The sequence below is a fragment of the Corvus cornix genome, chromosome 3, assembly GCF_000738735.6.
Source record: "Corvus cornix cornix isolate S_Up_H32 chromosome 3, ASM73873v5, whole genome shotgun sequence".
NCBI classification, from domain to species: Eukaryota; Metazoa; Chordata; class Aves; order Passeriformes; family Corvidae; genus Corvus; species Corvus cornix.
The window spans coordinates 36,940,544-36,964,677 of record NC_047056.1 but is presented as its reverse complement, the minus strand read 5'-3'; the positions used below and the strand labels follow the sequence as shown (position 1 = coordinate 36,964,677).

At 37.2% G+C, this 24,134-nt stretch overlaps 1 protein-coding gene across 9 annotated transcripts in view; it reads right to left on the bottom strand.

The window, feature by feature from the left end:
- Positions 1-24,134, bottom strand: part of MAP3K4 (mitogen-activated protein kinase kinase kinase 4) — a 71,702-nt gene that overhangs the window by 41,769 nt on the left and 5,799 nt on the right. For 8 of the 9 annotated variants that reach the window (XR_005604316.1, XM_019281222.1, XM_039570011.1 and 5 more), the window contains exons 2-4: positions 11,219-11,409; positions 5,967-7,348; positions 1,999-2,241 (exon numbers count right to left, since the gene is read on the bottom strand). Coding sequence is in view for 8 of the 9 variants with exons in the window: in XM_019281222.1 (XP_019136767.1) it covers positions 1,999-2,241; positions 5,967-7,348; positions 11,219-11,409 (1,816 nt within the window). In the remaining variant the exon portion in view is untranslated. The remainder of the gene's footprint in view (positions 1-1,998; positions 2,242-5,966; positions 7,349-11,218; positions 11,410-24,134) is intronic. The other variant, XM_039570013.1, reaches the window with a different exon arrangement.

The following is a 24,134-nucleotide window of genomic DNA, read 5'->3' as shown; positions in this document are numbered from 1 at the left end:
CAGAAGCTGTGCTGCAGCACCAGCTCTCCTTCCTGAAAAATACTTGATAGAATTGAAAAATCTTATGTCTGCAGTTAAGATGGCCCAGTTGTATTGAGCTGCATGCAAGTTCTGCATCCTTGCCCAGCAGCCAGGAGAGCAGCATGACTGAAGATAGCTGGGTTGATCATATTCCAGATGGTCAGCTTCTGAGGGCTACAGAGTGTGATGCAGGACATTGATGAGGTCCCCTCTCAGCTCTCTCTTCTCAAGGCTGAACATGCCCAATTCCTTCAGCCTTTCCTCACAGGAGAGATGTTCCAGATCCCAATCATCTTTGCTGTCCTCCACTGGACCCACTTCAGGAGCTGCACATCTCTCTGATACTGAGGAGCTCAGCACTGGACACAGCAATCCTGATGCACCTCACTAAGGCTGAGTAGAGGGGAAGGATCACCTGCCTCAACCTGCTGACTATGCTCTAATATGATAATAAAACAATCTAATTTGGGGATCAATCTAATTGTAGGACTCAGCTTCCAGAAGGTTGGACCAGAGTATCTCTAATCCAGACTTCTCTGTAATACTCCGTGAACTTGCAGAATAACATAGATTCCCGGACTCCTGTTTTGAGCTTGATCAAGATTTTATGAATTATAATTCTTCAGGAAACAAAGAGATCTATTTGTGAAACAACCTCCACAGCTCCTTTGCCTGTTCAGAAATACTGCGTGGGACAGGAAGCATTTGCTGAGCTGAATTCATTTTTTCAATGTCATCAGCAAGGCAGTATCCACTGATGTGGGAACCTAGAATGAAGAGAATATTTCTCTGCCTGTTTTGAAAGGTTTTACCCCCCCTGGACAGTACTGGTTTTGACCTTTGTCCATGGGAAAATTTGCTTAACCTCTGGGAAGAATTTGAATCTACAATGGTGTGAATTAGGTGATAGAATACTATGTGAGATTATCACAAATATTCTCTGCATTCTAGGTTCCCACACACCACCAAAACAGTCTGGTACAAACACATTGTTTTCCAGGAAGAAAGTATAATTTTTACTTAACTTGGAGTCCACAAGGAGCACACAAAATATTAAGGGGGGAGGGGGCCGGGGGGGGAAACAACCTCCCCAGTCTCTGGAGCAGTTGTGCTTAACAACAGAGAATGCTATGCATCGTTTTACTCTATGACTGTTAAGGTTGAAATTGTAGGCTTCAATCAATGGGGGGAGCAAGGGGGAGCACAGGAGGGGAGAAGGAAGAAAGGACAAATTTATTTGGGACCATAAAGTAACATAGCAATGGATTTTGGATCAGCAAATAACTGGAATGTGAGATCATAATCAGTCCACGAGGTTATTTACATGTTTACCCTTGGAGACCATCTGATAAAACCCTGATCTGGTTATGCAGGGAGATCAGATTAATTTAGTAGAATTTAGCCTCCAGAAAATAAATCCTTATACAATATTCTCAACCAATGACAGGACTGACAATCTTGGGTCACTGCCCACAGAAAATAATACAATATGCTGGGGAAAAACTTTTTTTTTTTCATTTCGTTTTTCTTCTTAATTAACTTCCACTATGTGACTACTGCATGTTAGCAGACGCCTTACATTCGCAAGAGAAGAATTATCAAATCAAGGAAAAAAAGAGAAACATAGATCCTTAAAACTGCTTATACTGCCTAAGAAACCCAAATGGCAGAAGATGTGCTAGAGATTATATAGCTTATGATGCAAATGGAACCAATACGGTTTACTTTTGTTGGTTAACAATATTTTTAATCACCAGTTTTGATTTGGAAGCCTAAATCAGAGGTATATATGATCAGTTATTTATTATGCAAAAAGCAGATCTCCATATGAAATACAAAACCATTTACAATAATTATTACACAATCATACATTGCAATTTCTTACATTAATCCTCTTTAAGCTGACAACCATATCATAATGAAATGACAAAGTATTTCAAACAGGAAATATGTACTAAAAAAGCAACTGAAGCAAACCTGTTTAATACTCAAAAGAGATGGTTCCCCAGCAGGTCTTTGTTCCAACCTCAGCTTGAGACATTCATGGATAACATTGAGCAGGACTCGGCAGAGGACCAAGAATGCAGGTTCAAAAGATGGCAAATCCATGGATTTCAACTCCTCCCATGATACAGCGCTGCATTTTTGCTCGCAACAAGGTGGGAAATTTAGTAACTGCACATAATCTGAACACAACATGGGATCTGGAAATTCTGAAAACTGTAACAAAAAATAGGTATCATGAAAAGGATCCTTGTAATTCTTTTGGATTTTGGATTTGTTTAAAGTAGCATGCACAGAAGTGTGTTTTTAAAAGGTAACAGTCTATTAGATGGCAAGTCAACCATAGAAGTTTCAAGTTTATATCACTGGGGATTGTTAAAGCTAACTTTTTTTTTAAGGATCATCAGTCTCAGGAAAAACAATTATGGACCCTTGGAAATGAAAAAAAACATTTACTTAATGTTTCTGCTATGACGGTATCTAGAGAAACAACCGTATACTAAGCTAGATCAGGTACATAACCTTGTTCCTTTTCAAATACATAATGCATATATTAACATAGAACTCCACATTGTAAATGAATGCAATATTCAAAAAAGTGTCACTAGCTAAACTAAGCTAAAGTATTGAAAAAGTAACTTTTGAATTTTGGTGGATTTCAAATTTAAACTGTTCAAAAAAGAAAGATGACATATAGAGGTCAAGCTGGTTTGTTGTTTTGGGGATTTCAGGTTTTTTTTAAATAATAAACGTACTTTTTTTAAATTAAGATTACATTTAAAGAAAATTACTTTTCTAATTAGAGAAAATAATTGAGACTATATGAAATAAACATCCTAGAAATCTAAACTATACACCTTCTGATAACATTGTAAGCAAGGCTGTGCATGGAAGCACTGAGGCTTGATTTAGAAAGAAAAGCTGGACTGCAGAACATGTGTAGTTCCAGAAGATAGTACCACACAATTAAATCTCATTTAAGGATGAGATTTGTTTCAGATTAACTTTGTTTTATTCTTATTCTCATTTCTCAGCTGCTAACTATGACATCTGAATATCCTTCATTCCTATACTAGACATGACTAGCATTTTCTAGGTTTTTCTTCAGCCAAATTTAAACACCACTACAAAAGGGAAAAAGACATGACCAGTAATTAGATCAATTATAAAGTACTGCCTAGAAAGTATAGAAAACCTTGTAATCTTATAATCTAGCAGAAAATTAAAACACATATTTAAAAACATATCTTCTTGGAATATTAATGTCTTTTTTTTACTCTCCTTAAAAGGAATATGCAGCACCAGAATAGCACCAGAGCTAAAGATTTTTATACAAAAAGTTTTCATTAACAAACAGATCATAAAAATACTACACTTCCACAGTACAACAAAAAAAATTAAGAAATACAATCCTCATGGTGATGCAAATATAGTTTGGGGAAATTCAGTTGTTATAAAACTATTAAAGAACTAGTCTACGAGCAAAAATAACACAGCCAAATTCAACAAATTTGTAATATCATTTTCTAACATCAAGGATAACAGCAAATGACATTAGGGCTTAGTACTAGACACCTAAACTTCTATTGTTCAATCTGACTAATCTTAATCTTCTGTACATTGTTTCAAATACTTTTTATAAAAACCCCAAGAAAAACTCTAAACCATTTATTGAGATCATACAAAAAAACAGACCCAAAAGTGTGGCCAGTTGAATAAACAACAAACAAGGTACATGAGCTCAAATATGTTCTATTAAAATAATATCTGATTTTATAAATTTAAATTAGAAATATTATCCATCTTCATCAAGAATGAAATTGTACAACTTCTATACAAAATGGACTGCATAGTGTCTAGAGCCTTGTTAAAGTTTCAGAGCCTATGGAGGAATCAAATGTATGTTTTTAAGACCAGCAATATGTATAAAGATTTACACATATTTAGGATGAAATGAATGTTAAAATGTATACAGTGGAAGAATCCAGAGGCATGTTTTAGATGTGTTTTAGACAGTGTTTAAGCAACAACAGAAACAAAAGTATGTCCAGAGACTTAAAGGTACACACACACACACAGAGTCAAGTTACAGAAGCAACAGAAACAATAAAGATTAACAGATTACTAACAACTCTGTCTCTGAACTGCACTAAAAAAAAAGACACTACATTCCAAGTATTGTCAGGTGCAAAGACCAAGCAATTGAAACCCATCTCTTCCATTCTAGTATAATATCATCTTTTGCTGCAGTAGGTACCACAACTCTGATGAAGAGTTGTTCGGGTTCTTTTCTGACAACATGCTTTAAACGTTGGTGCAGGAAAGAAGTTTACAATTTTATAACATTCACCTTTACTCAAAGTAATTTCTTAAAGGAGAGTAATATTCCAAAGAAAAGGTAATAATTACTGAAAATGAACATTCAAAGTAGTCACAAGAGTATAGAAGAAGGGAGAAATGATTAACCTTAACATCTTACACAAGTCATCCAACACTACATTAGAAGGTTTAACTGTGTGAAGCTGCAGCAAAAACTCTAGCTACTTCATGTTTCCTTAATTTGTTTTAAAAACCCTTATGCAGTCAAAACTTTGGAGGTATTTAGCAGTTTCAAAAATATATTCAAAGTCCATTTTCAATACCCCCAGACTATATAATTTACTTCGATTTTTTTAAAATGTATTTCAACCTATATATTAAGCTGACCTTTCTAAGTGTACATGGTTTGGGCGTGCTTTTGGTTCCTGTAACAAGATACCTGCAAGTTTTGCTTAGGCACTTGACTTTAAGAAAATTTTCATGTATTTCTAATGCAAGTTTTCTAAAACACAAGCTAAAACCAATTAGAGAATAAATAAAAATTCAACTAATAACTTCATTTCTACAGTAGTATCTACACTAATAACAGTATGAGTGAAAAATTTCAAAATCAAATAGCTTTATATTTATAAATTCATTAATCCTGAAAAAAATAACCTCCACGGGAGATAAACAATTCTTACTCCTTTTGCAAACATGACCATCAACATTAAGAGATCAGCAACGTATCAAAGACCACATATGGTATCAGTATCAGAATGGGCATGTTGGCTAAGAGATGCCTTTGCCCAGAATTCACTGTGCCACTTTACGAGGGACAGCAAGTAATCCTTACCACTAATTTTTCCTAGCATAAAAATATCTACAAGTTAGATAACAGTTTATATTAAGAAACAATACTCCGCCTTGAAAGAATTAGTGACCACATCTTACAATATGAAACTACTGTCCTTCACTTACTGCTTAATTCATAAATTGGTTTTATTAACACATTCTTCGTTAAAAATATAAAATGACCCAAACAAAAATAATGATTTAACTACAAGCCAGCCAAAGAATGTAACATGCTAACATGACTTGTTTTCACAGATGTCAAGGTTAAGAGAGTCCATTCATTTATTCCATCTCTCCTCGAGCATAATGTGCTTGTGCATAATCAGTACTTGATTTATGTAGACAAGAAAAACCACACAACTATAGTGACATTTTTACAAAGAATGTCTTACAGAAAAACATCCAGTCTTGAAGATGAGAAAAATTAACACCTCCATTGCTGATTTTTCTCACAATTCAACTGTTGTGCTTAATTTTCCACAGTGATTTCTCTGACTTGTTGATTTAGACATTAGAAAATATAACGAACAAAGATGTTACCATAAAAATGTCATTTCAATTACAAAAAAGAACAGAGAACTAGCTTGGGCTTCACACAAATTCAGTGACACGACATATTCATTTCTGTGGAAGGAGAACTGGGCTCCTAATCAAAATATACACCGTCTTCCAAAAAACCAACTAAGCTAAGCAACTGAAACATTCATAAAATCCCAATTCCTACATTTTCAGTTAGAAACAATACAGCAAGGAGGTACTCCTGTTATCCATTTACACTAGTAACCTACCTCCAGCTGGTGATCACTCCTTACCAACGCCATACGGGCCCTTTGCAATGAACCATGCATTAGCTTGTGCAGTCTTAAAATTAGTTTTCTCAACCCCATTTGCTTCAGTGCTTTATCAACAAACGGCCTGTAAATAGAGGTCAAACAGTGTTGGCTGCAGCTTCCCTCAGCACTGCACTCTGGAATAACCCAGGAACTAGAGTCATCCTCAGATTCAAGCCTATCAAGCCTCCTTGGAAAATGGTCCTGAAAGTCAAAATTTGGCTTATTAGTAAAATTGTTCTTGATGGCTTGCCTAAGTTCCTCAACATTCTCCTCAGAGATTTGTTCTTCACTATCACTCTCCTCTGTGCATGTTCCTGAGGATTCCTTTACTTCTGTTTCCCTATCAATATCTTCATCATCTGGATCATTTTCCTTAGACAGTCGAGGAGAAGGAATTTCAAACACTGGCCAGCCAATGTCAGAAAGATTTTTGATGCCCAATACAGTTCCCATAATCCTTAGTTTCTGGTTTAAGTCTTTTGTAATATTTAACCATAGACAGAGTGCCTGCACTCTGTCTTGAAAGTCCTTTGCAGCATACTTTTCATAGTCCTTTTGAAGAGCCTGCAGAGATGGATAAAGTGCTTCTATGTACTCCAGCAGCTCCATTATTCGCTTTACCTGCTCAAATGAGACCCGCTGGCGATGAAGGTGTTCATGGTAACTTGAGTAACCCAAAGCACTAGCTCCATGTGTTGATTTGCAAACTCCTTCTCCTGAAGTACCATTGAGACTGGCTCCATTTTTTACAGAGGAGAAGTTTCCATAGTCCACTTTGAAGGTGAGGATTTCATTGATGATATCAGGAATAGCTTGGCGGGCTGCATAGAGATAGAGGTCTTGGTCATTAATGCTCCGGCCAGCATGCCAAGCCTGCAGCTCCAGCCAGATCAGTTCATTGGATCGGTTCAACCAGACAGAGGAGGTGTTTTCCTGTCCTCTTTGTTCCCTGTCCTTTTTCTTCGAGACTGAGGTAAGTTTTAACAACAGCCGCAGGGTTTCAAAGAATTTTAACCGGTCTGCCGGGCAGTCAGTCCTAGAAGTCTGGCGTGTAGTTCTGGGTATTGGCATGGGCACAGAGACTGGAAGCTTAGCATGGCTACAGCCAAGGCTGAGGTAAGGCTTATTGAGATCAACATCTGGAATTGGTTTTTTTGGCAGAGATCCACCAACTGAGTCTAACATAAATGAGCACTGCACATTTTTCTTGTGATCTCGTTCTGTTGTCCTTAGGGCATCTCTGATCTTTTTCCCTTGCTTATAGCTGTGTTCCTCCACATTCTCAATGGTTTTCCCATTGTCTTTATGCAAAGACTGAGCTGGCATACTCATCTTTTCTGTAACCAAAGGAAGAAGAATGTGACTGTAGCAACAAGAAAAAGCATTTTTCAATTCAGTTACCAATCATTTTTCTTAGCTTGAGCATAAAAATGTTTAATATCAATAAAATAAAATTGGCATGGATAGAAGCAAAATGTAGTCTTATAATAAGTTACCACTACTATACCCTAAACCAAAGGATCTTTTCTTCTTCTCTCGCTTTACCTCTTTTGTAGAAAGAACCTCGGAGAATTCTCATCTTGATTATACCATCTACTGAGAACTGAGTATGATCAAAAGGAAAAGAACGGTTTCCAACTTCATCTTCTATACATTTGTCACACAACCTCCGAAACAGAAACTCAAAATGCAACAAAGCATTATTACAGTATCAAAGTCAAACAGAATTAAAGAGACTCCACTGCACATGCAATTTCATAAAAGCTGGAGCACATAAAGGTTTTGAAATTTTGCTTGAACGCACCAATCCTGCCTCTTGGGGAGGTTGATCTTAGTTCTGTGAACCCCTCTGTAATCTTAATACACTGCCTTAGCACCTTGAGCCTGCCTCCCCACTGTCACAACACACACTTGTTTTCTTCCTTACTATGGACAACAGCTCTTTCCTGTCTAAAGGTGCAATCTCCTCCTCTCTTCCAGTTCTTTCCTCAGGAGCAGCAGACCTTGTCACTTTTCTGTAGAACTAAGAAAAGCACTTCAGTCTAGGCTTTGCAGATCAGAATAGGAGGAACTACTTGGCATGAAAAGAGTGGTCCTCTCTCTCTCAGAAGTGGTGGCAGGCTGACGGGAAGAACCTGTATGCAGACTACTAAAGAATAGTAGTTCCAGCTGATCAGCAGCTGGAACACAACAAGCTCCATGGTCACAGGGCCTCTGCTCACTCAAGCACAGAAAAGACTTTCAGAATGATGGTTGAATACTTAGTCTATTTTCACTGACCGCAGCTGGCACAGCTGCAAGGAGGCCATAGCCCAAAGAGCTAGGCCAGGCAAACAGCAGGAAGGGGCACTCTGCACTGGCAGCCAAGCAGACTGAGAATGGAGGTTGACAGAGATGAAACACACACGCTCTCCACACAGACTTTAAGTAGATTAGAAATGAATCAACTTCTAACAGCACTTTGATGTTGAAGATTTTGGTGGCCTTGCAAAATAAACTAAAATCCTATTACATGTAAAGATCACTTTCTTAACTTGCATTCTAGATAGAACCTCTAGATCCCTTCAGTTTGTATTTTTAACATGTTATTCTCCCTTATCATTATCTTCAGATTCCCCACATCCCCAAAACACATTGAAAGAAAGGCAAGTTAAAAATTACTCATTATTAGACATCCAAAAAGACATAATACTTGAATGTTCATCATCCTTAACAAAGCCCAGGCACAATAATCTACAAGTTGTTTCAAAATCCTCTCATCAAATAGACACCAGTGATTCAAATACACCTGACAGTCCTGCAATAAATTAGTACAAATGCTATAACTGTATGAGTTCCTATTACTACTTGTATTCCAGTATAGTAATACAGACTTCAATTAATTTGCAAAAAAAGTTCAGCTGTACTAACAAATTTTGAGTTATGATTACTTTTAATGCTACAAAGGGCAGGGGGTTTCACAACTAAGCCACTATCAGTCAGTGAGAGGGAGCATGTGGTGGAGTCTGAGATCTTAAAGAGGTCATTAAAAGAAAATACGACAAAATGCATGTGAAGAACATGATGGGGGTAGGAAAGCAGGGTGAACAGTGGCTCCCTTTCAAGTATGAAGCTGCAAAAATTTTATACTAAAAAGCAGACACAGGCACTCCTTTTACATAGTACACAGAGAAGCTAACACTTCAGTCAGTAAGCAAGCATTCATGGAGTTCAGGAGACAGATCTTACGAGCACCTCTGAAATGCATTTAGCTTAGAAAAAATGTGAACCTCATGGGTCTTGGGCTACAGGAGAAACAATTCAGAAACTAAACAGATTATTGCATCAATTTATGTTTGGATACTAAATGCAAGTTATGAGAAACTTGGTGTGACAGAAATTAAACAACCAAGTATCAGAAGCACAAGTAAGCCAAGACCCTCATTTCCAAAATTCTTGCAGTTATCTAAAAAAAGATACCTTAAATCTTATTTGTAAACATCTGAAAAGTTATTTCAAATTTACTTTTTTGAGTGATTAGTTGCATCAAACCAACCCCTGAATGAATTCTCTTACTGAAGTATACCCATTCAAGCTCAATAAGAGCATATGCGTACACATTCAAGGTCAACAAACTACTCCACAAGGTTTTGGGGTGGCTTATTTTCATAATACAAAATAACTGTTATGAGATGGTACACATAGGCAAATAGAAAGACCTTGCTCCAAAAACTCGAAATCTACAAGCAGGGATAAACAACAACTCCTTATTTCCCATAAAGGTATCAATCTTCCATATTTTCTCAGAAACAAAGGCTAACAATGAAATATAATGCGTTATGTTTCTTTAGTATCACAATGTCCATGTTTAGAACTCTTTTTTAAAGCACAGAATGAAACAACAACAACAAAATCACCAAAAGCAGGAAAAGTTTACATAACCACTATATATAGGGTTAAAATAAATAGAGTTAATGTTGCAACAGAAAAATTTTACTGGATTTTAAATGCGCCTTTTAGCAAAGTTTAAGAGGCTTAATAATTCCAATGCCTACAGTTAACTGGCAAGAGTAACAAGATTTCTCTGTAATTTCATATAAGGAAGAGGTATTTTGGTGAATGTTCTCTTCAGTGACGTTATTTGGAGGTTGTATGAAGTGAAAGGGAAACAGAAGCTTTGGAAAATGTTTGTATTGGCCCTTCCTTTATTATTAACTTGCATTACACAGCCCTACACAACCAAAGATTTGACTATATTCCCTTATTCGCCCTAAACAATTCACCTTTTTCTTCCCTACATTTTACCTCAAAAATGTCATCCTTGCTATGTACTCTAACATTTCCTTGTTCCACATGACGCAATTCTAAAAATTGCTTCCAGAACATAAACTGGCAATAGTCAAGCTGTCATAACTATGGCAAATAATCCTCTGACATCGTCCGTTATTTGTTTAAAAATATATTAAACAAACAAACAACAAAAACCCACACAAGAACCTAGTTGTATTCTGTATGAAAACACTGAACATACAATCTTAAATGGCTTTTTCGCACCAATTCAACCTCAACCAAAAAAAAAAAATCACTTTAAGCCAGAAGATTTTATTATTAGATACCATTACATAGTACCTTTAGGAGAAGAATGCCTATCAAGTATCTTTTGGGTTTTCCCTCCGTTACCTCTATACTGAAGCACCAGAAGCAAGCAGGAAAAACTACACTCTAAGTGCTTCAGTGACACTGAAGATTAATCACTGAAAACCGTACTTTCCAATAAACAGCCTGTGAAGTGCTTCAGAACATGAAACTTGGGCAACAAAGCAACTATACCATTACTAGAGATCACAGAATCGCAGAAAAAAAAAGATTGAAAAATACTTCTGAAAGCAGTTTTTTCAAACTTTCTGCTCAAAGCTGGGTTTATTTCAAAACTAGTTTAGCCTGCTCATGATCTTAACCAGTTTTGTTTTACAAATCTCCCAAGATGGAGATTCCACAATCCAACAATCGCTCTGGCAAACTGCTCATTGTTTAAGTATTCTCATAGCAAAATTTTTCTTCTAATATGCAGGAGTTTTCCCTTGTTGGAATTCACAACAGCTGCCTCCCGTTCTTTCACTGTACCTCAGTACCTGGCTGCATCTTCTGTACAACCCCTCCACCAGGTAACAACAGGCTACTGCTACGACTATGATCATTTAAGGAAAAAACCAAGACACCACACCTACCTTTCAAAGTGGAGCGGCCGGCAGGCCTGCCGACGTTATTTTTCTGATGCTTTGTTGACATACGTTTCATCTGGCGAGGTGTACTAGGGGGAGAAGTGCCATAGAAAGTGTCAGCACTTGCTTCATCTGATAATTCTTCAGGGTCAGATTCGGAGATCTTGGAAGTAGCATCTTCTGATTTGCACTCTTTCCTGCAGAGAACAAGATAAACCATTACATTCAAGATAAAGAATTTTTACTTGCAGTGTCTGTTTAGAAAGGTAATTCATCCATAAATCCCAAACATAGTCAACCTTCTATATTTTACTGCCAAATCCACATGTATTTACCCAAGGCTTTTTTCATATCCCTAAGGATAAGTTTCCAATCAAATAAATAACAGGCAACATATGAAAAGGATGGTATAGGCAGAGTGTCACTAGAAGAACACAACATTAACATACATGTATATGTAATACATTTCGTTCTGAAAAGACTTGTGGCAAGCGTAAACTAAAAGGCACATGAAATAAACAAAGGTTTGAGTATACAAACATAATGCAAAACGTTTAATCTAATCAGCAGCAAGGACAACAGCAGAGGTCTTCCCTTCCATTCTCCACCCCCTAAACCCCACATACCACAAAGGCAACTTCTAAAATCACGCTCCCACCCTTCACGAAACTTTTACCCAGCATAGGAGATCTGAAAGTATTTTTCACAGATTTTAACATCAACTATATTAATACCATTAATATCATATATAAATACTATCACTCCCCAATGGTGCCATACATGAAATTCTCTTGCTTTAACACGTATCAGGAAGAAGAACACACCCCATTTTCAAAGAAAGAAAAGAAATGGTTTGCCTGTATTCCCTCACTTATTTTGGAAGCAGGTGTGCAAACACTTGACTCTACAGAACTCTCAGTAACTCTTGACTCTAGTAAAAGACTCTGAGGCAAAGAAACAGTCGATCTAAATCAGTGCAAGATCGCATCAGTATCCGATAACTTCAATTTCACTCAAATCACAGATTATATTTTACTTGCTACTATTTTAGGGGCAGACAAGGAATGTTACTTATGCTCTGGTGAAATAAGTCTGAGTTACTGCAGCAAGAAATATGTCAGAATATTTCCAGCTAGTAGAACAGCAGTAAGGCTAACAAAACAAAAACAAACAAAACACAGATACTGTACTTTTTCTTGGCCTTTAGCTACAAACAGAAATAAATACCTTAGCATGCAGAAGAGTTATGTTCTCTGCAAAGCCACAGAAACATTTAGTGTATGAAATATTCTTTTCACTTTACTCTTCTCACTCTACTACTTCAGCTTTGAGAAGGCAATAGGCAAGTTCACCGACTTCTGAAGATAAACCTTACTGGTTACCCAAGAAAAATGACCCAGCTGGTACCGCAGCACCACCTGGAGTCTACGGAGAGCCCTACAATCTGGTCATAATGACAACCACACAGAATCACCAATACTTTTAGTCTGGTTTCCTTGCCTTTGAATATCACACTGTTACTGTGTCTTAGCAATCTGATTTAAACAACCCCCACTGTCCAAATATAAAAACAAGCCTTACATTTGTTCCTACAGATCTTGTGAAAATAGGTGGATGAGTAAGAGAAACAGATCCTGTAAGTGCTGAGCTGGGAAAGTGGAACTCAAGTTTACATCTTTTTGGAGACCAGAAGAGCTTTATTTCTGAGAACTTGCAAACAGCCCTACTGCAAAAAACACTTCAGAGAACACCCCTCTGATCTTGCCAAAGACAAATCAACCACAAGAGACTAAACCACATAAAACAAAAGTCATTAGTTCCAGTGCTTCTGGAGCCACTTATTTTTTCAGTGATCTCACTGGCCTGGCAAGGCAGAGGGTGGGGTGCTGATGCTCTTGCGGAGGCTGGCAGAACAGATCCTGCAAGCACTCATGTTAGGTCTCCAAGGTAGTTTTAAACTAGGACAAGTTACCTCATTAGGAAAGACCAGAGAAAACACTGTTTTCCCTCTGTTTATAAGTAAGCAACCTCTTTGAAGAACGTAACAATCAAACCTTTCCACCAGGCTGAATTAACTGATCTTTAAAGAACATAAGATGGTTATTTTGGCCACTATTGCCGGAGGCATTTGAAAGACCTGTAGGTGTGGCCCTCATAGGACATGGTTTATTGGTGGACTTGAATGTGTTACTTTACTGTTGGACTCAATCTTAGAGGTCCTTTTCAACCTAAATGATTTTATAATTCTACCTTGTTTGTTTCTTGCTATGTCTGATGAGAGGGCAGGAGTGCCAGAAGTATCCAAATCACCCTCCAACCTCACACATGAATTACACACATACCTATACAGTGGCATCCAGTATGACTTACTTAACATTCAGCCTTTTTTTTCTGGGTAATTTAGTAAAACGTTCTTTGATAAAAAGCATAGCAGGCATCACAAAACATGCAGCACTTGAAATCATATCACAAAACAAGCAACCGTGCCCTCGTTCATAACAACAGAACCACTCTTGTTAGCAGCTGGTGAGATGATCTAACCAAAGCTGGCTGGTCTGCTCAGAGAGAGGAAGGCACAGGTTGCAAACCAAGTTTTTAAAATTTTACCATACTCAGATTAGGGTTTGTGTGCAAAGACTATACCTCAAATCAGTGCCAATTAACACAAAGATTCAGTTTCATCAGTGCAAGCCTTAGGGTACAACAATGCACTAAACATACAGGGTCTGAACTAAAGCAGCTACATCAGCTTTGACATGGTAGGATTAATTTTTCTCATCCAGACAACACCAGACATCTATGATCTTCAGCAGGAAGACTCTGGTGTTAAAATCAATTATGATTTTTACAGATTACTGACACTGCAGCATTTACAATGTTTGTGTGTTATTTGCTGTCATGAACTAACCATAGGCTAATTAAATCTGCCAATCTCTAAAATGCAGTGCTGGCAAGCCTGAATCAGATCATAGTGTTGGTTATTAGATAGAATTGTTGGTTCCTAAATACTGTTGGAACCAGAGTTGAGAAACATTAGTTGAGGCTAATTTCTTCGTAGCTACCAAGACATGCAGGTTTTCTCCCCCACAGCAAGTGAGAACCATCCAAAGTTGAATTATGCTTAACACACAAAAAGTGAAAGCTAGAAATGTGACAACTGCTGTTACTATTTGCCAATAACAGCCTAAACCAAATCCCTACAAGGAAAACTAGACGTGCACAATTTTCATGGTCTATTTACAGTTTCCAAGCCTCAATTTTAATGACAAAAATGCTTCTTAGAATTTTACCCTCGGAATATAAGACTGTAGCCAGGATGCATAAATCATAAATATTGGGAAAGTTTTAAGAGCAGTATGGTAAAAACAAGAACCAAAGCAAAACAACTTAACAGCTCAGAAATGCACCAAAAAAAAACCCCCAACAAACCAAGAATGTTTCAACCAGAATCTGAAAAGACAGAATACATAATTTCTTTAATTTGCATTTCTATACAACAACAGCTTTTTTTTTTTTTTTTTGACTAAGTAAAAGTGATGGCAATGTATGGACAATTCCAGCTCAGTCATGAAAACCAAGATAATTCGTCTGGATTTTAAAGGCCTGCAAACAAAAATAGGAAGGGGGGCAGAAATAGAGGTATGAAATTTGAAGCAGCAGGATAGGAAGCAAAAGTCTGGTAAGCACCACTATTGATAAAGGCCACAACCTTTGGAAAAATACATTCATTTATCACTAAAAATAAACTAACAAATGAAAAGACCACTGAGGATCACATGGGAACATGTTACAATTAATTAGGCTAAAGTCCCACTGAGGAACACAATTTTTAACCAATACAAACTTTTGCACTTTCCTGAAGCTTGCAAAGTTTGTAACAACCATTAACGAGAGGGCATCCTAAAAACTGTGACAGCTATATAGGGGAAGCACCTTTTTACTCTTCCGTTTATATCAGCCACCTTCCTCAGAAGCAGGAGTTCAAATACATTAGGCACTTACATAATTAAGTCAGGTTCAGCTACTGTTTATCATCCCACATGCAGCTTAAAAGCCTGTTGGGGATCAGAGCAGTAGAGGTCAACTGACTGGTCTACAAGCACACAGCAATAAATTTGAGTTAGGCAGTTCCCACACAGTAGCTGGGATAATCACCCACCACAATGGTTTGGAAGCTGTGCACTCCAGAGACTGCTGCTGTAAACAGCTGCCTGCAGTATCAAAGCCATCACACCTTGCAGGAATCAGTAAGGCTCTTTCTCAACACTTCTTACGGCCCTCTGCCATTTTCATACAAAGAACTGCAATATCTGTACAGGGTCCAGCACCAAACTACCAAGTACCAGCTCTTGACATTCAGTGGCTTTGTTTTAAAAGTAAAGTGTCTATTTTTCAAATATATACTCCTTAACTCAGATTCAGCTTGATAATTAATGCAGGAAGACAAAGCTACATTGGTCTGCTCTTAGCAATGCACATTCCCAGTCAGCAAAAGTAGCAGAAAACACAGGCACTACACACTGCCAAACACATCTTGTTAAAGTTAAGGTAGCTCTCCCTAAAGGTAGTCACAACCAGTCTTTTTCAGACAATATTCTGACAAGAACTGTCATCACCCAACAGCTGCTGGTTATGCAAAAAGCAAACAGAATTTTTAAGTACCCACCTATGCACCTGTTAAAACAGAGAAACAAAGTATGCAGTCAGTGCTGCTAAACACCACACACAGCAAAACTGTGGAATCAGAAGCTCCAATTTCTGTGGGGCAGTACTAGGTTTCATTTTATAGCAAAAGAGAATGTAAAGGTACTCCTGGACCAACAGCACAAGAAAGGAACTTCACTAAGCAATCAGTAGCACCTTGGGTAAAAAAGACTGAGGATTAGACAACCAAATCAGGAAAACAAGATGAAAAAACCTGAAGTTCTACTACAATACAGGACAGCTACCTGGTGTAAACACATAGTGTTACGTTCCAACATTAGGAAAGCATCATGCACCCCTATATTTTAATCACTTTTTAAACATTATGTTCTGAGGGAAGCTGTAAGCTTAAATGAATGGACATGGTTCTGAATGGTTCCTGAACTGAAAGCAGAAATGACTAAAAATCCAGCTTTGAATAAGGTATTTTCAAAGATATGCAACACATGTGAATACAAAAATGAAGTGCCTGATGTTACTGCATTTACTATAAACTGCCCTAAGTGCAGCAAAAGGAAGTCTTCAGCAGAAGGCAAGGAAAAGATCTTGTTGGGGGTTCTTATTATATTATTACAGCACAGCAGGAATTTGCACAGTTTCTACAAATAAAACTGTATTTTTTTGCTAAATGCATTCTAAGTCTGGCACAGCACTTACAGGTGGGAAAAAATAGCCTGTTAGCAGGATATGAAAATTCTGTGATGAGCACAGACATTCAAATAGTATTCATGTCACATATTCTTCCTGTCATTATACCTCCAGAGACTGCAGACAAACATAGTGTTCATATTAAAACCTAACACTGACATAGAGGAATGAAAATACGTGACCTTTGTTTTCACATTTGAATCTTAGATGCCTGAGCTCAGTATTTCTGAGTAGTCAATGTTAAATCTTAGTCATCAATAAATAACATGTCCTTGCTATCAACATATTAATAGTTCTTATTGTTACAAACTTGGTAAATACTTGGTAAGATTTTTAACAGTATAATTGAATTCAACTTGAAACTAAGAATATGTCTGGCTTCATAATTCGTTATCCTAAGTATAATTTGGGTAAGCTATAGAAAAGTACCAAGTTTGAGGGGTTTTTCTGAGCAGAATCACTACCACAAAGATAAACTGCAGATATAGTTCTCCTTAAAGTTCTAGTGTAAAAATTTAAAAAAAACCAGAAAAGTCTTCAAATTACGTAGGGCAAATGAAATTAAGACTTGCAAAAAGTACCACATCTCTATCAAAGCCTGGACCAGCTTCCTCCTGAGAAAAAACTTTGTTACTTTTGGCAAATTCCTGCTTGGCAAATGAATATCCATGGTTTTGGATAAGGAACTGGAAGGAATATATATTACCTGTAGCTTTTCCAAATTTTAGAGAGAACATACGCCACATCCCACCAGTACAAAAAAAAGATCTGAAAGCAGCTTTAAGCTGGAAGAGAGAGCGGTAACAAAAGCTTTGGAGTTCCAAGTTTCTATCTCACAAGGATCTTGTAGGCATTACTTTACTCTAGAAGAGACATCTGGATAACTTAACTTGACAAAAAAGCCTGGCAGAAAATCATCTAACTGCACTTTTATTCTGGAAAAGGGGAACTCAGAGTACCATTTCTTCTGGCATGAAGACTGTATAAAAAAAATAGCAGGGAGGAAGAACAAAATAGTAACATTCTTCTCTAAATTAACTTATTGCCTTTGCAACTCTTCCTTCAGTTGGCAACTAAAAAGCAAGACTGATAACTCCTTTAATTTCTGCTTTTCAAGCAGGCTTCTCTACCTCAGTTTGTGTATTCCTATGATCACCCGTATATTGGCACTATTTTTCCTTTCTACAGCAGGTGACTAATCCTGTCCAGTTACACGCATCCATTTCCCAGCTCTTCTGAAAGTTAAGACATAAATTGATTTATGAGGGTCACATTCAACCTTTCATTGATTTCTCTAACAATAAAAGCAGGTAATATGTAAGGTACACCAATGTAAAGGCTAAAATGAATGGGGAAAAAAAAACGAACTTAAAACTTGTCTTTAAATTAGAAGAAAGTTTGAAGGAGACAGATTTTTAAAATAATGACTGGAGGTAATCTAAGTAAACAAAAAATTACTTTGTCATGTTGTTGTCTTAAAACAATATTTTAAGGCAGAAATCTATGGCATTTCTGTATGTACTAGGTATTTCAAATTACATTTTAAGGAAGATACAGTACCAGCATAACAATTTCAGTTTTAAGAAATATTAGAATTCAAATTCAGCTATACATAGCTACATTTTTTTTCTTCCAGAGGAATCAGGGGAAGGCAGGATATGTTACCATTTATCTCTGCAGTCTAGGAATGAACAACCAGCATATTGGGAGAAAAAAAGATGATAGCTGGACAGGAGGAAAGGAGAGCAAAAAATTTATTTATAACAGATAGTAATTTTACCATTTACTCCTGACACACAATGCAAAAAAGCACGTGCATCTTTCATCTAGTACGTCTGCATATGCAAATCTTACAAAATCTAAGTTCGCATTAAAACAGCTTACAGCACAAATACTTCTAAGAGAACAAAAAAGGAAGCAATATTTAAAAAAAGAAATTTAATCAGGTATGAAATGTAATGCTGTTCACACAACTTTTTACAGTAAAGACCCTCAGAAATTACCAACACTACAGTCACAGTAAGATGATACAAGAAGGGGAACCTGTTCCAGTGTACCTTTTGCTTCCCAGGTTGCACATGCCTGACCCTTTTGCCATCCCTTCTGCACAGAAGGCAACAATCATGTGACCTCAATCACCAACGTGACAGTGAAAAAAACCATTAATTTTTTGGTGCACCATTTACCTGTCAGATCAATACACACAATATACACAAAAACCCCACAGCCCCATGACAGCCAAGGTCCTCCACTACATCCTTCCTGAACCTGGCATTCTCTTGTAGAGAGAGCAGGGGGAAGAAGGCAACCTGCTGAGTGTTAAGTGAAGTCATGCTCTCAATCACTCTCTTCTGGCTGCACATGAAGCAATTTTACACGACTCTCTGTCCCTTCTGCTTTCCAGATACTTTGCCAAAAGTCACCAGCACCCAAGATGCACATGTATAACTTAAAGTACCAACACTGGCTCTTCACTGGTGCTGCCAAAACAATCCAGCTCAGCTGGTATGCCTTTGTTAGCAGGATTTTTCCAACTTCAGCCACTTTTAATTTTGATTAGGCAGCCAAATGTACTTAATGTCACGCTAGCAAGTTTCATATGGCAGACATTCCTAGTTGAGGGAGGGCAAGAGAGGGATGTTAGAAGATGAGAACAGTAACTTTTAGCTGAGTCAGCCACAAAACTAATGAAGATTTTTACTTGCAGCAACAATAAAACCAGAACACTTGGGCAGGAAGATGCTTAAGGTAATATTGGTACCACCACGAAGAACTGATTGATTACATCATTCCAGTAGCTTTTTTATAAATTAACCTAAGAACAAGGGCTTGTGAACATAGAAATAATGACAGAAACACTAAAACTTCATTAGCAAATTGTCAGGACATAAGAGCAGCCCTTTAAAAGCCCCGCTCTGCTCACTGTTTACACCTTGTTTATCTTTGAACACTAACTGTAGTAGGACTGCACAAATGCACACGCTCAGGCTGCTATGAAACCCATGCCACCCTCTTGCAAACTACAGGTTTACATTACAACAGCCCTGCTAACACTTAAGAACTAAGTACAATAAATTCCACATCAGCTGAGGGAGCAGTATAAAGCAAGTATTTCTGCTGCAACACAAACAGTGGTTTGGAGCGAGACTTCACTGTGACAAAATCACCACTATTTCTCCAGAAATTGCCGAGGAAAAAAATAAAAGTCATTACTGGGAAAAAGATTAATGCACAGCTTTGAGCTCAACAGTTAAACTTTAATTGATTCCCAGCAACAACTTTTCCTCCTTGGTAACTCTCAATTAAGCTCTTTAATTAGAACAGAAGGACCCAGCAAGTGTGAACACACTTCATTTCTACAGTAGACCTCGAGCACATGTCTGACTAGGCTTTACAAATTTGTTTACAGCACTAATGTACTTATTAGCAAATTTTAGTTTAACAGAAAAATTTTAACACAACTGTCTGCTTCTCAAGATCTGGAAGCTACCAGAGTCAGTTCTTCAAATTACTACTACTTTGGCACTTTTCCTAAAATTCTCCTATATTCCTGGGCAGAAGCTTCTATATGTGGTTATTATATTTACAAAAGAAAGACAAAGTCACAGAAAAATCTAATAAAAGCTATTGAAAGAATGGTGAGGTATTGAAGCACCTTTCGGCTGATTAGAACAACATGGTAAACCTCAAAAAGACAAAACTGTCAAACAATGATTCAAAAATAAATTAAGCAGAATGCAAAGTAGTATTCATCATATCTTTTCATAGCAAGTAGTGATAAGCACTACTGAGACATATTTAGATGATCTAAGGAAGTCATTTTTCTTCTGCAAATTATACCAACTAGAAATAAGTATTAAAAAATAAATGAAATAGAGCTTTTATAAAAGCTTTGGCAGTTCTTCATGTTCTCATCTCAGAAAAAAAAAATACTCAGAACTGTCTGTTCTTTTTTAGTAGCAAATTTGAGAACAGAGAAAACTTAACTCATTTTTCCATCTTGGATTATTGTAAGTTTTCATACAAATTTGAACTATGATGTAACAGCATTTACAGTAGATCCATTTCTGAGCTTGTCCCCAACAGATCATTTGATAAAAACCACGCGTATTTTATTTCAAAAGAAAAAAAGCCTATTTAATTCTACCCTTGTTCTATAACATGTAATAGAGTGTGAAAATGTTGATGGGTTTGTTAGGTTTCCACATCCATGTTCAAGCCTGCCAAGTGAGGCTGCAAATGGATCAAAGGTTAGAACTGTAGAAACAGGAGCTAAGAGAGCTTCACCCCTCAGCTAGTATCCAGCTCTCTTCACCGAACAACTGATGTTAAAATATTCGTTGATTCCAGTCCTCATGCTTCTCTATTAGTGCTACTTTTTCAACCTCAATTGAACCCTAGCTCATATTTGGGAATTTAAACTGACTTTTTGTTTTTTAAATAAGAATCTCTGAAATATGTTTTCCTCACTAATGATGTTTGAGCACTACACAGCACAGTATCAATCCAAAGGGTAAGTGCTGCAATTAAGCTCTTGGCACTTGCACAGATCAGATCCCAAGTCTCAAGACACACACCAAAAGAGTAAAGTATATTTAATTAAGAACTATTTATGAAAAATCTGCACTAACACATCTGCATGGATTTTCTGGAAAATTTAAGCTACACCAAGAAAAGTTACATTCTATTGGGAAAAGAGATATATAAAATTAATATAAAAGATTGTTAAGCTGCTAGGTTCAACTATAAATATATCATATATAAAAGTGATAAACTGGGAAGTGCACAGACCTGTGATAAAAGATAAAAAGATCTGTAACAGCCATTCTTCCCCCATTCTCCCACACACACTCTATTCTTCCGGCAGAAAGTTCCATTCCTAGATAAGAAAAAGCTAACAACTGGTTATGATCCCAAAGTTTCAGTTCGCCATTTAGATAAAGTCAAAGTCTACAGGAACCCTGAAGGTGAAGTACTGAAAGTTAAATAGGTTTTCAGTAGAAGCTGGTGTCTAAGCACTGCATACTGGACTTCTTGTGTGTGACCTTTGGAAAATCTGTGCAATGCAATGGGACTTCAGTACTCTGCACTACTTGGAGCATCCTAAAAGCTCAGTGGTCATGCCCATGGAGAGTTCTACAGTGAGGTCAAGAAGTAATAGAGGCATGAGTAACTGTGGCCTTGTTATCACTTACTGAATGGATGTTCTACAGCAAAAATGGTGAAAACCTTTACAAATACTGCTCTCAGGAAAAGCAACAGCAAGTAAACGAGCAGCACATGTAAGCCAAGGGCAGAATAAACCATACATTTATACCACATTAGAAAGCAACACATGACACCATTGAATATCAGCAGGACACAGAAGGAACAGAACTTCTCCCTTCCTCCTTCTACCCTAAGACAGCAGGAGACATTCATCAGGACAATACTTACATCCCATCTTGTCTGGCTCCAAAATAAACCTGATCAGGTTTCATGGAAAATTAATGTGACTTTACACACAGGGTTCTTGGACTTGACACGAGTGAACATTTGTCAACTCACTAACACGCAAATTCAGATGTTAAAAACAAACATTCTCATTTGGCTTTACATTTGCAGTAAGCAGAGAGTGAGCATGGGACCATTATCAACACTTTAAATAAATAAGCTTCTGAGTTATTTTTTAAAATTCAAAAATTATTTAGTTAATAAATTACAGACTAAACGTAGCATCAGTGCAGTTAACATCTGAGAGAAGAATAAAACTGAAGGAAAGTAACAGTCCTGCAAACATAAATGTTGCAGGCAACAGCAAATCCAACCACGCCACTGAAGAAATGAGCTGAGATTCCTGCGCTGACAGAGGTCAACACGCTATTGACTAGCAGCTGGTAGTATGAAAAACTGTCTTCTAAATGCATTTTAGATGCAGTTTAAAAGAATGGTTTGTATATAATTTAAGAAATGTGGTTGTCATGGAAGCCAAATCTTTGTAAGCCTCTAAAAATCCAAATTAGCTCCCTGAAGTAAGAATTACTGCATATCCCTTATGCTTTCCTTTAAATTCAGTAGATTTGTTTTCATCACAGCACAGTTTGCATTCCACAAAGGTAAATCTCACTAGCTTACATAACAGTAAAACCAACCTTGACACAGACAGCACTAATTAATAGACATAAAAACAACCCAAGCAGCCACACAACACAGACTAATCCTTACTGCTACAAATGCCAAACACATCTCAACCAGCACTTCATGTGTGTTTGTGTGTAGGTGGAGCAATCAGTCATTCATCCCAATCTTGCACATGTAAACAAGAAAATGCAATACATGTAGAATAGAGATTACATCTTACCTCATTTAAATGCACGGAGGAAAAAAAACTGTGGCAAAGCTCTATATACTTAAATCATTTTTCCTACTAAAACTACGATCTTAATAAAATGATTTGAAACTCTTTCACTGCTCATATACTATCAGACACACAGATAGTTTGGCAAGCAGGAAAATATGTTGAGCACAATTCATAACATAACCTCAGGCTTCCCCCAAACCACAGATACTGCAGACTGACAGCCCAATTCATTGTCATCCTAGAGACAACAAATCTGATAGACAGACTACTGAAAAGTTCCCCAGCAAGGAGGAAGCCTCCACATAATTCACAATTCTGTCCCACTTTATTCACAGCCTTGGTCCTTCCTTCACCCCTTGCACTGGATGTATGCCAGGAGAAAAGAGGGCTACAAGCAGTCAAGGCACAAGTTATGGTAGTCCTATGGCTCTTCATGCCTTTGCAGTGCTCCCAAGCAAAGAGCAAAGTCCCAACAAAGGACATGCTTAAGGCCTCATTTTTCTCTGTAGTGGATTTTGTGCCAGAAAATTCTTGGGAAAGCCTAAAATTGGGCTTGGGAAATTTAAAGCCTATGGGCAATAATCAAGAAGCACCAAACACATCTGTTTTAATTAGCATTCTAAATTATCTAAGTGGAAACATCTTATCTTGAAAACTTTCCACTTGTTTTGTTATCACGATTGATACTTAAATGTGACTTCTCCACAAAACTTTTCAGTAGTATCCTTCACTCATCCATAACTACTGCATGCTATCCAGGGTCAAAGAGCAATTGTCTCTCAAAATCAACATCTGCTTGCAGGTTCCCTGAGCATTTTTCAGTTTAGAGCTGCCTCCCCTCTCTCCCCCACCCCAAAGTCCATTTCAAGAAAGAAAAGAAGGCCTGGGAAAAACAGTGTGCTTTTGGAGAGGGATTCCCAATCAAATGCTTTTGATCAAGGACTATGTAATTCAAAAAAAGCCATAAATATATTTTATGCTTGCCTTCAGTTTACAAAATGTACTATTGCATTTATATTCTAACAAGACAGAATCCTCACACAAAGAGAAGCAGATTTCTCACACGAGGCAGTCTCAAAACAACAAATCAATAAGCTTTGTTTATTTAACAAATGTAGGTGTATTGCTAATTCAGAATGACTGAATACTTCTCCATCAGAACTAAAGTTAACTTAAAGAGAATGCATTATAGCAATGCACTTTAGCACTAGCCAGAACTCATTATCTTAA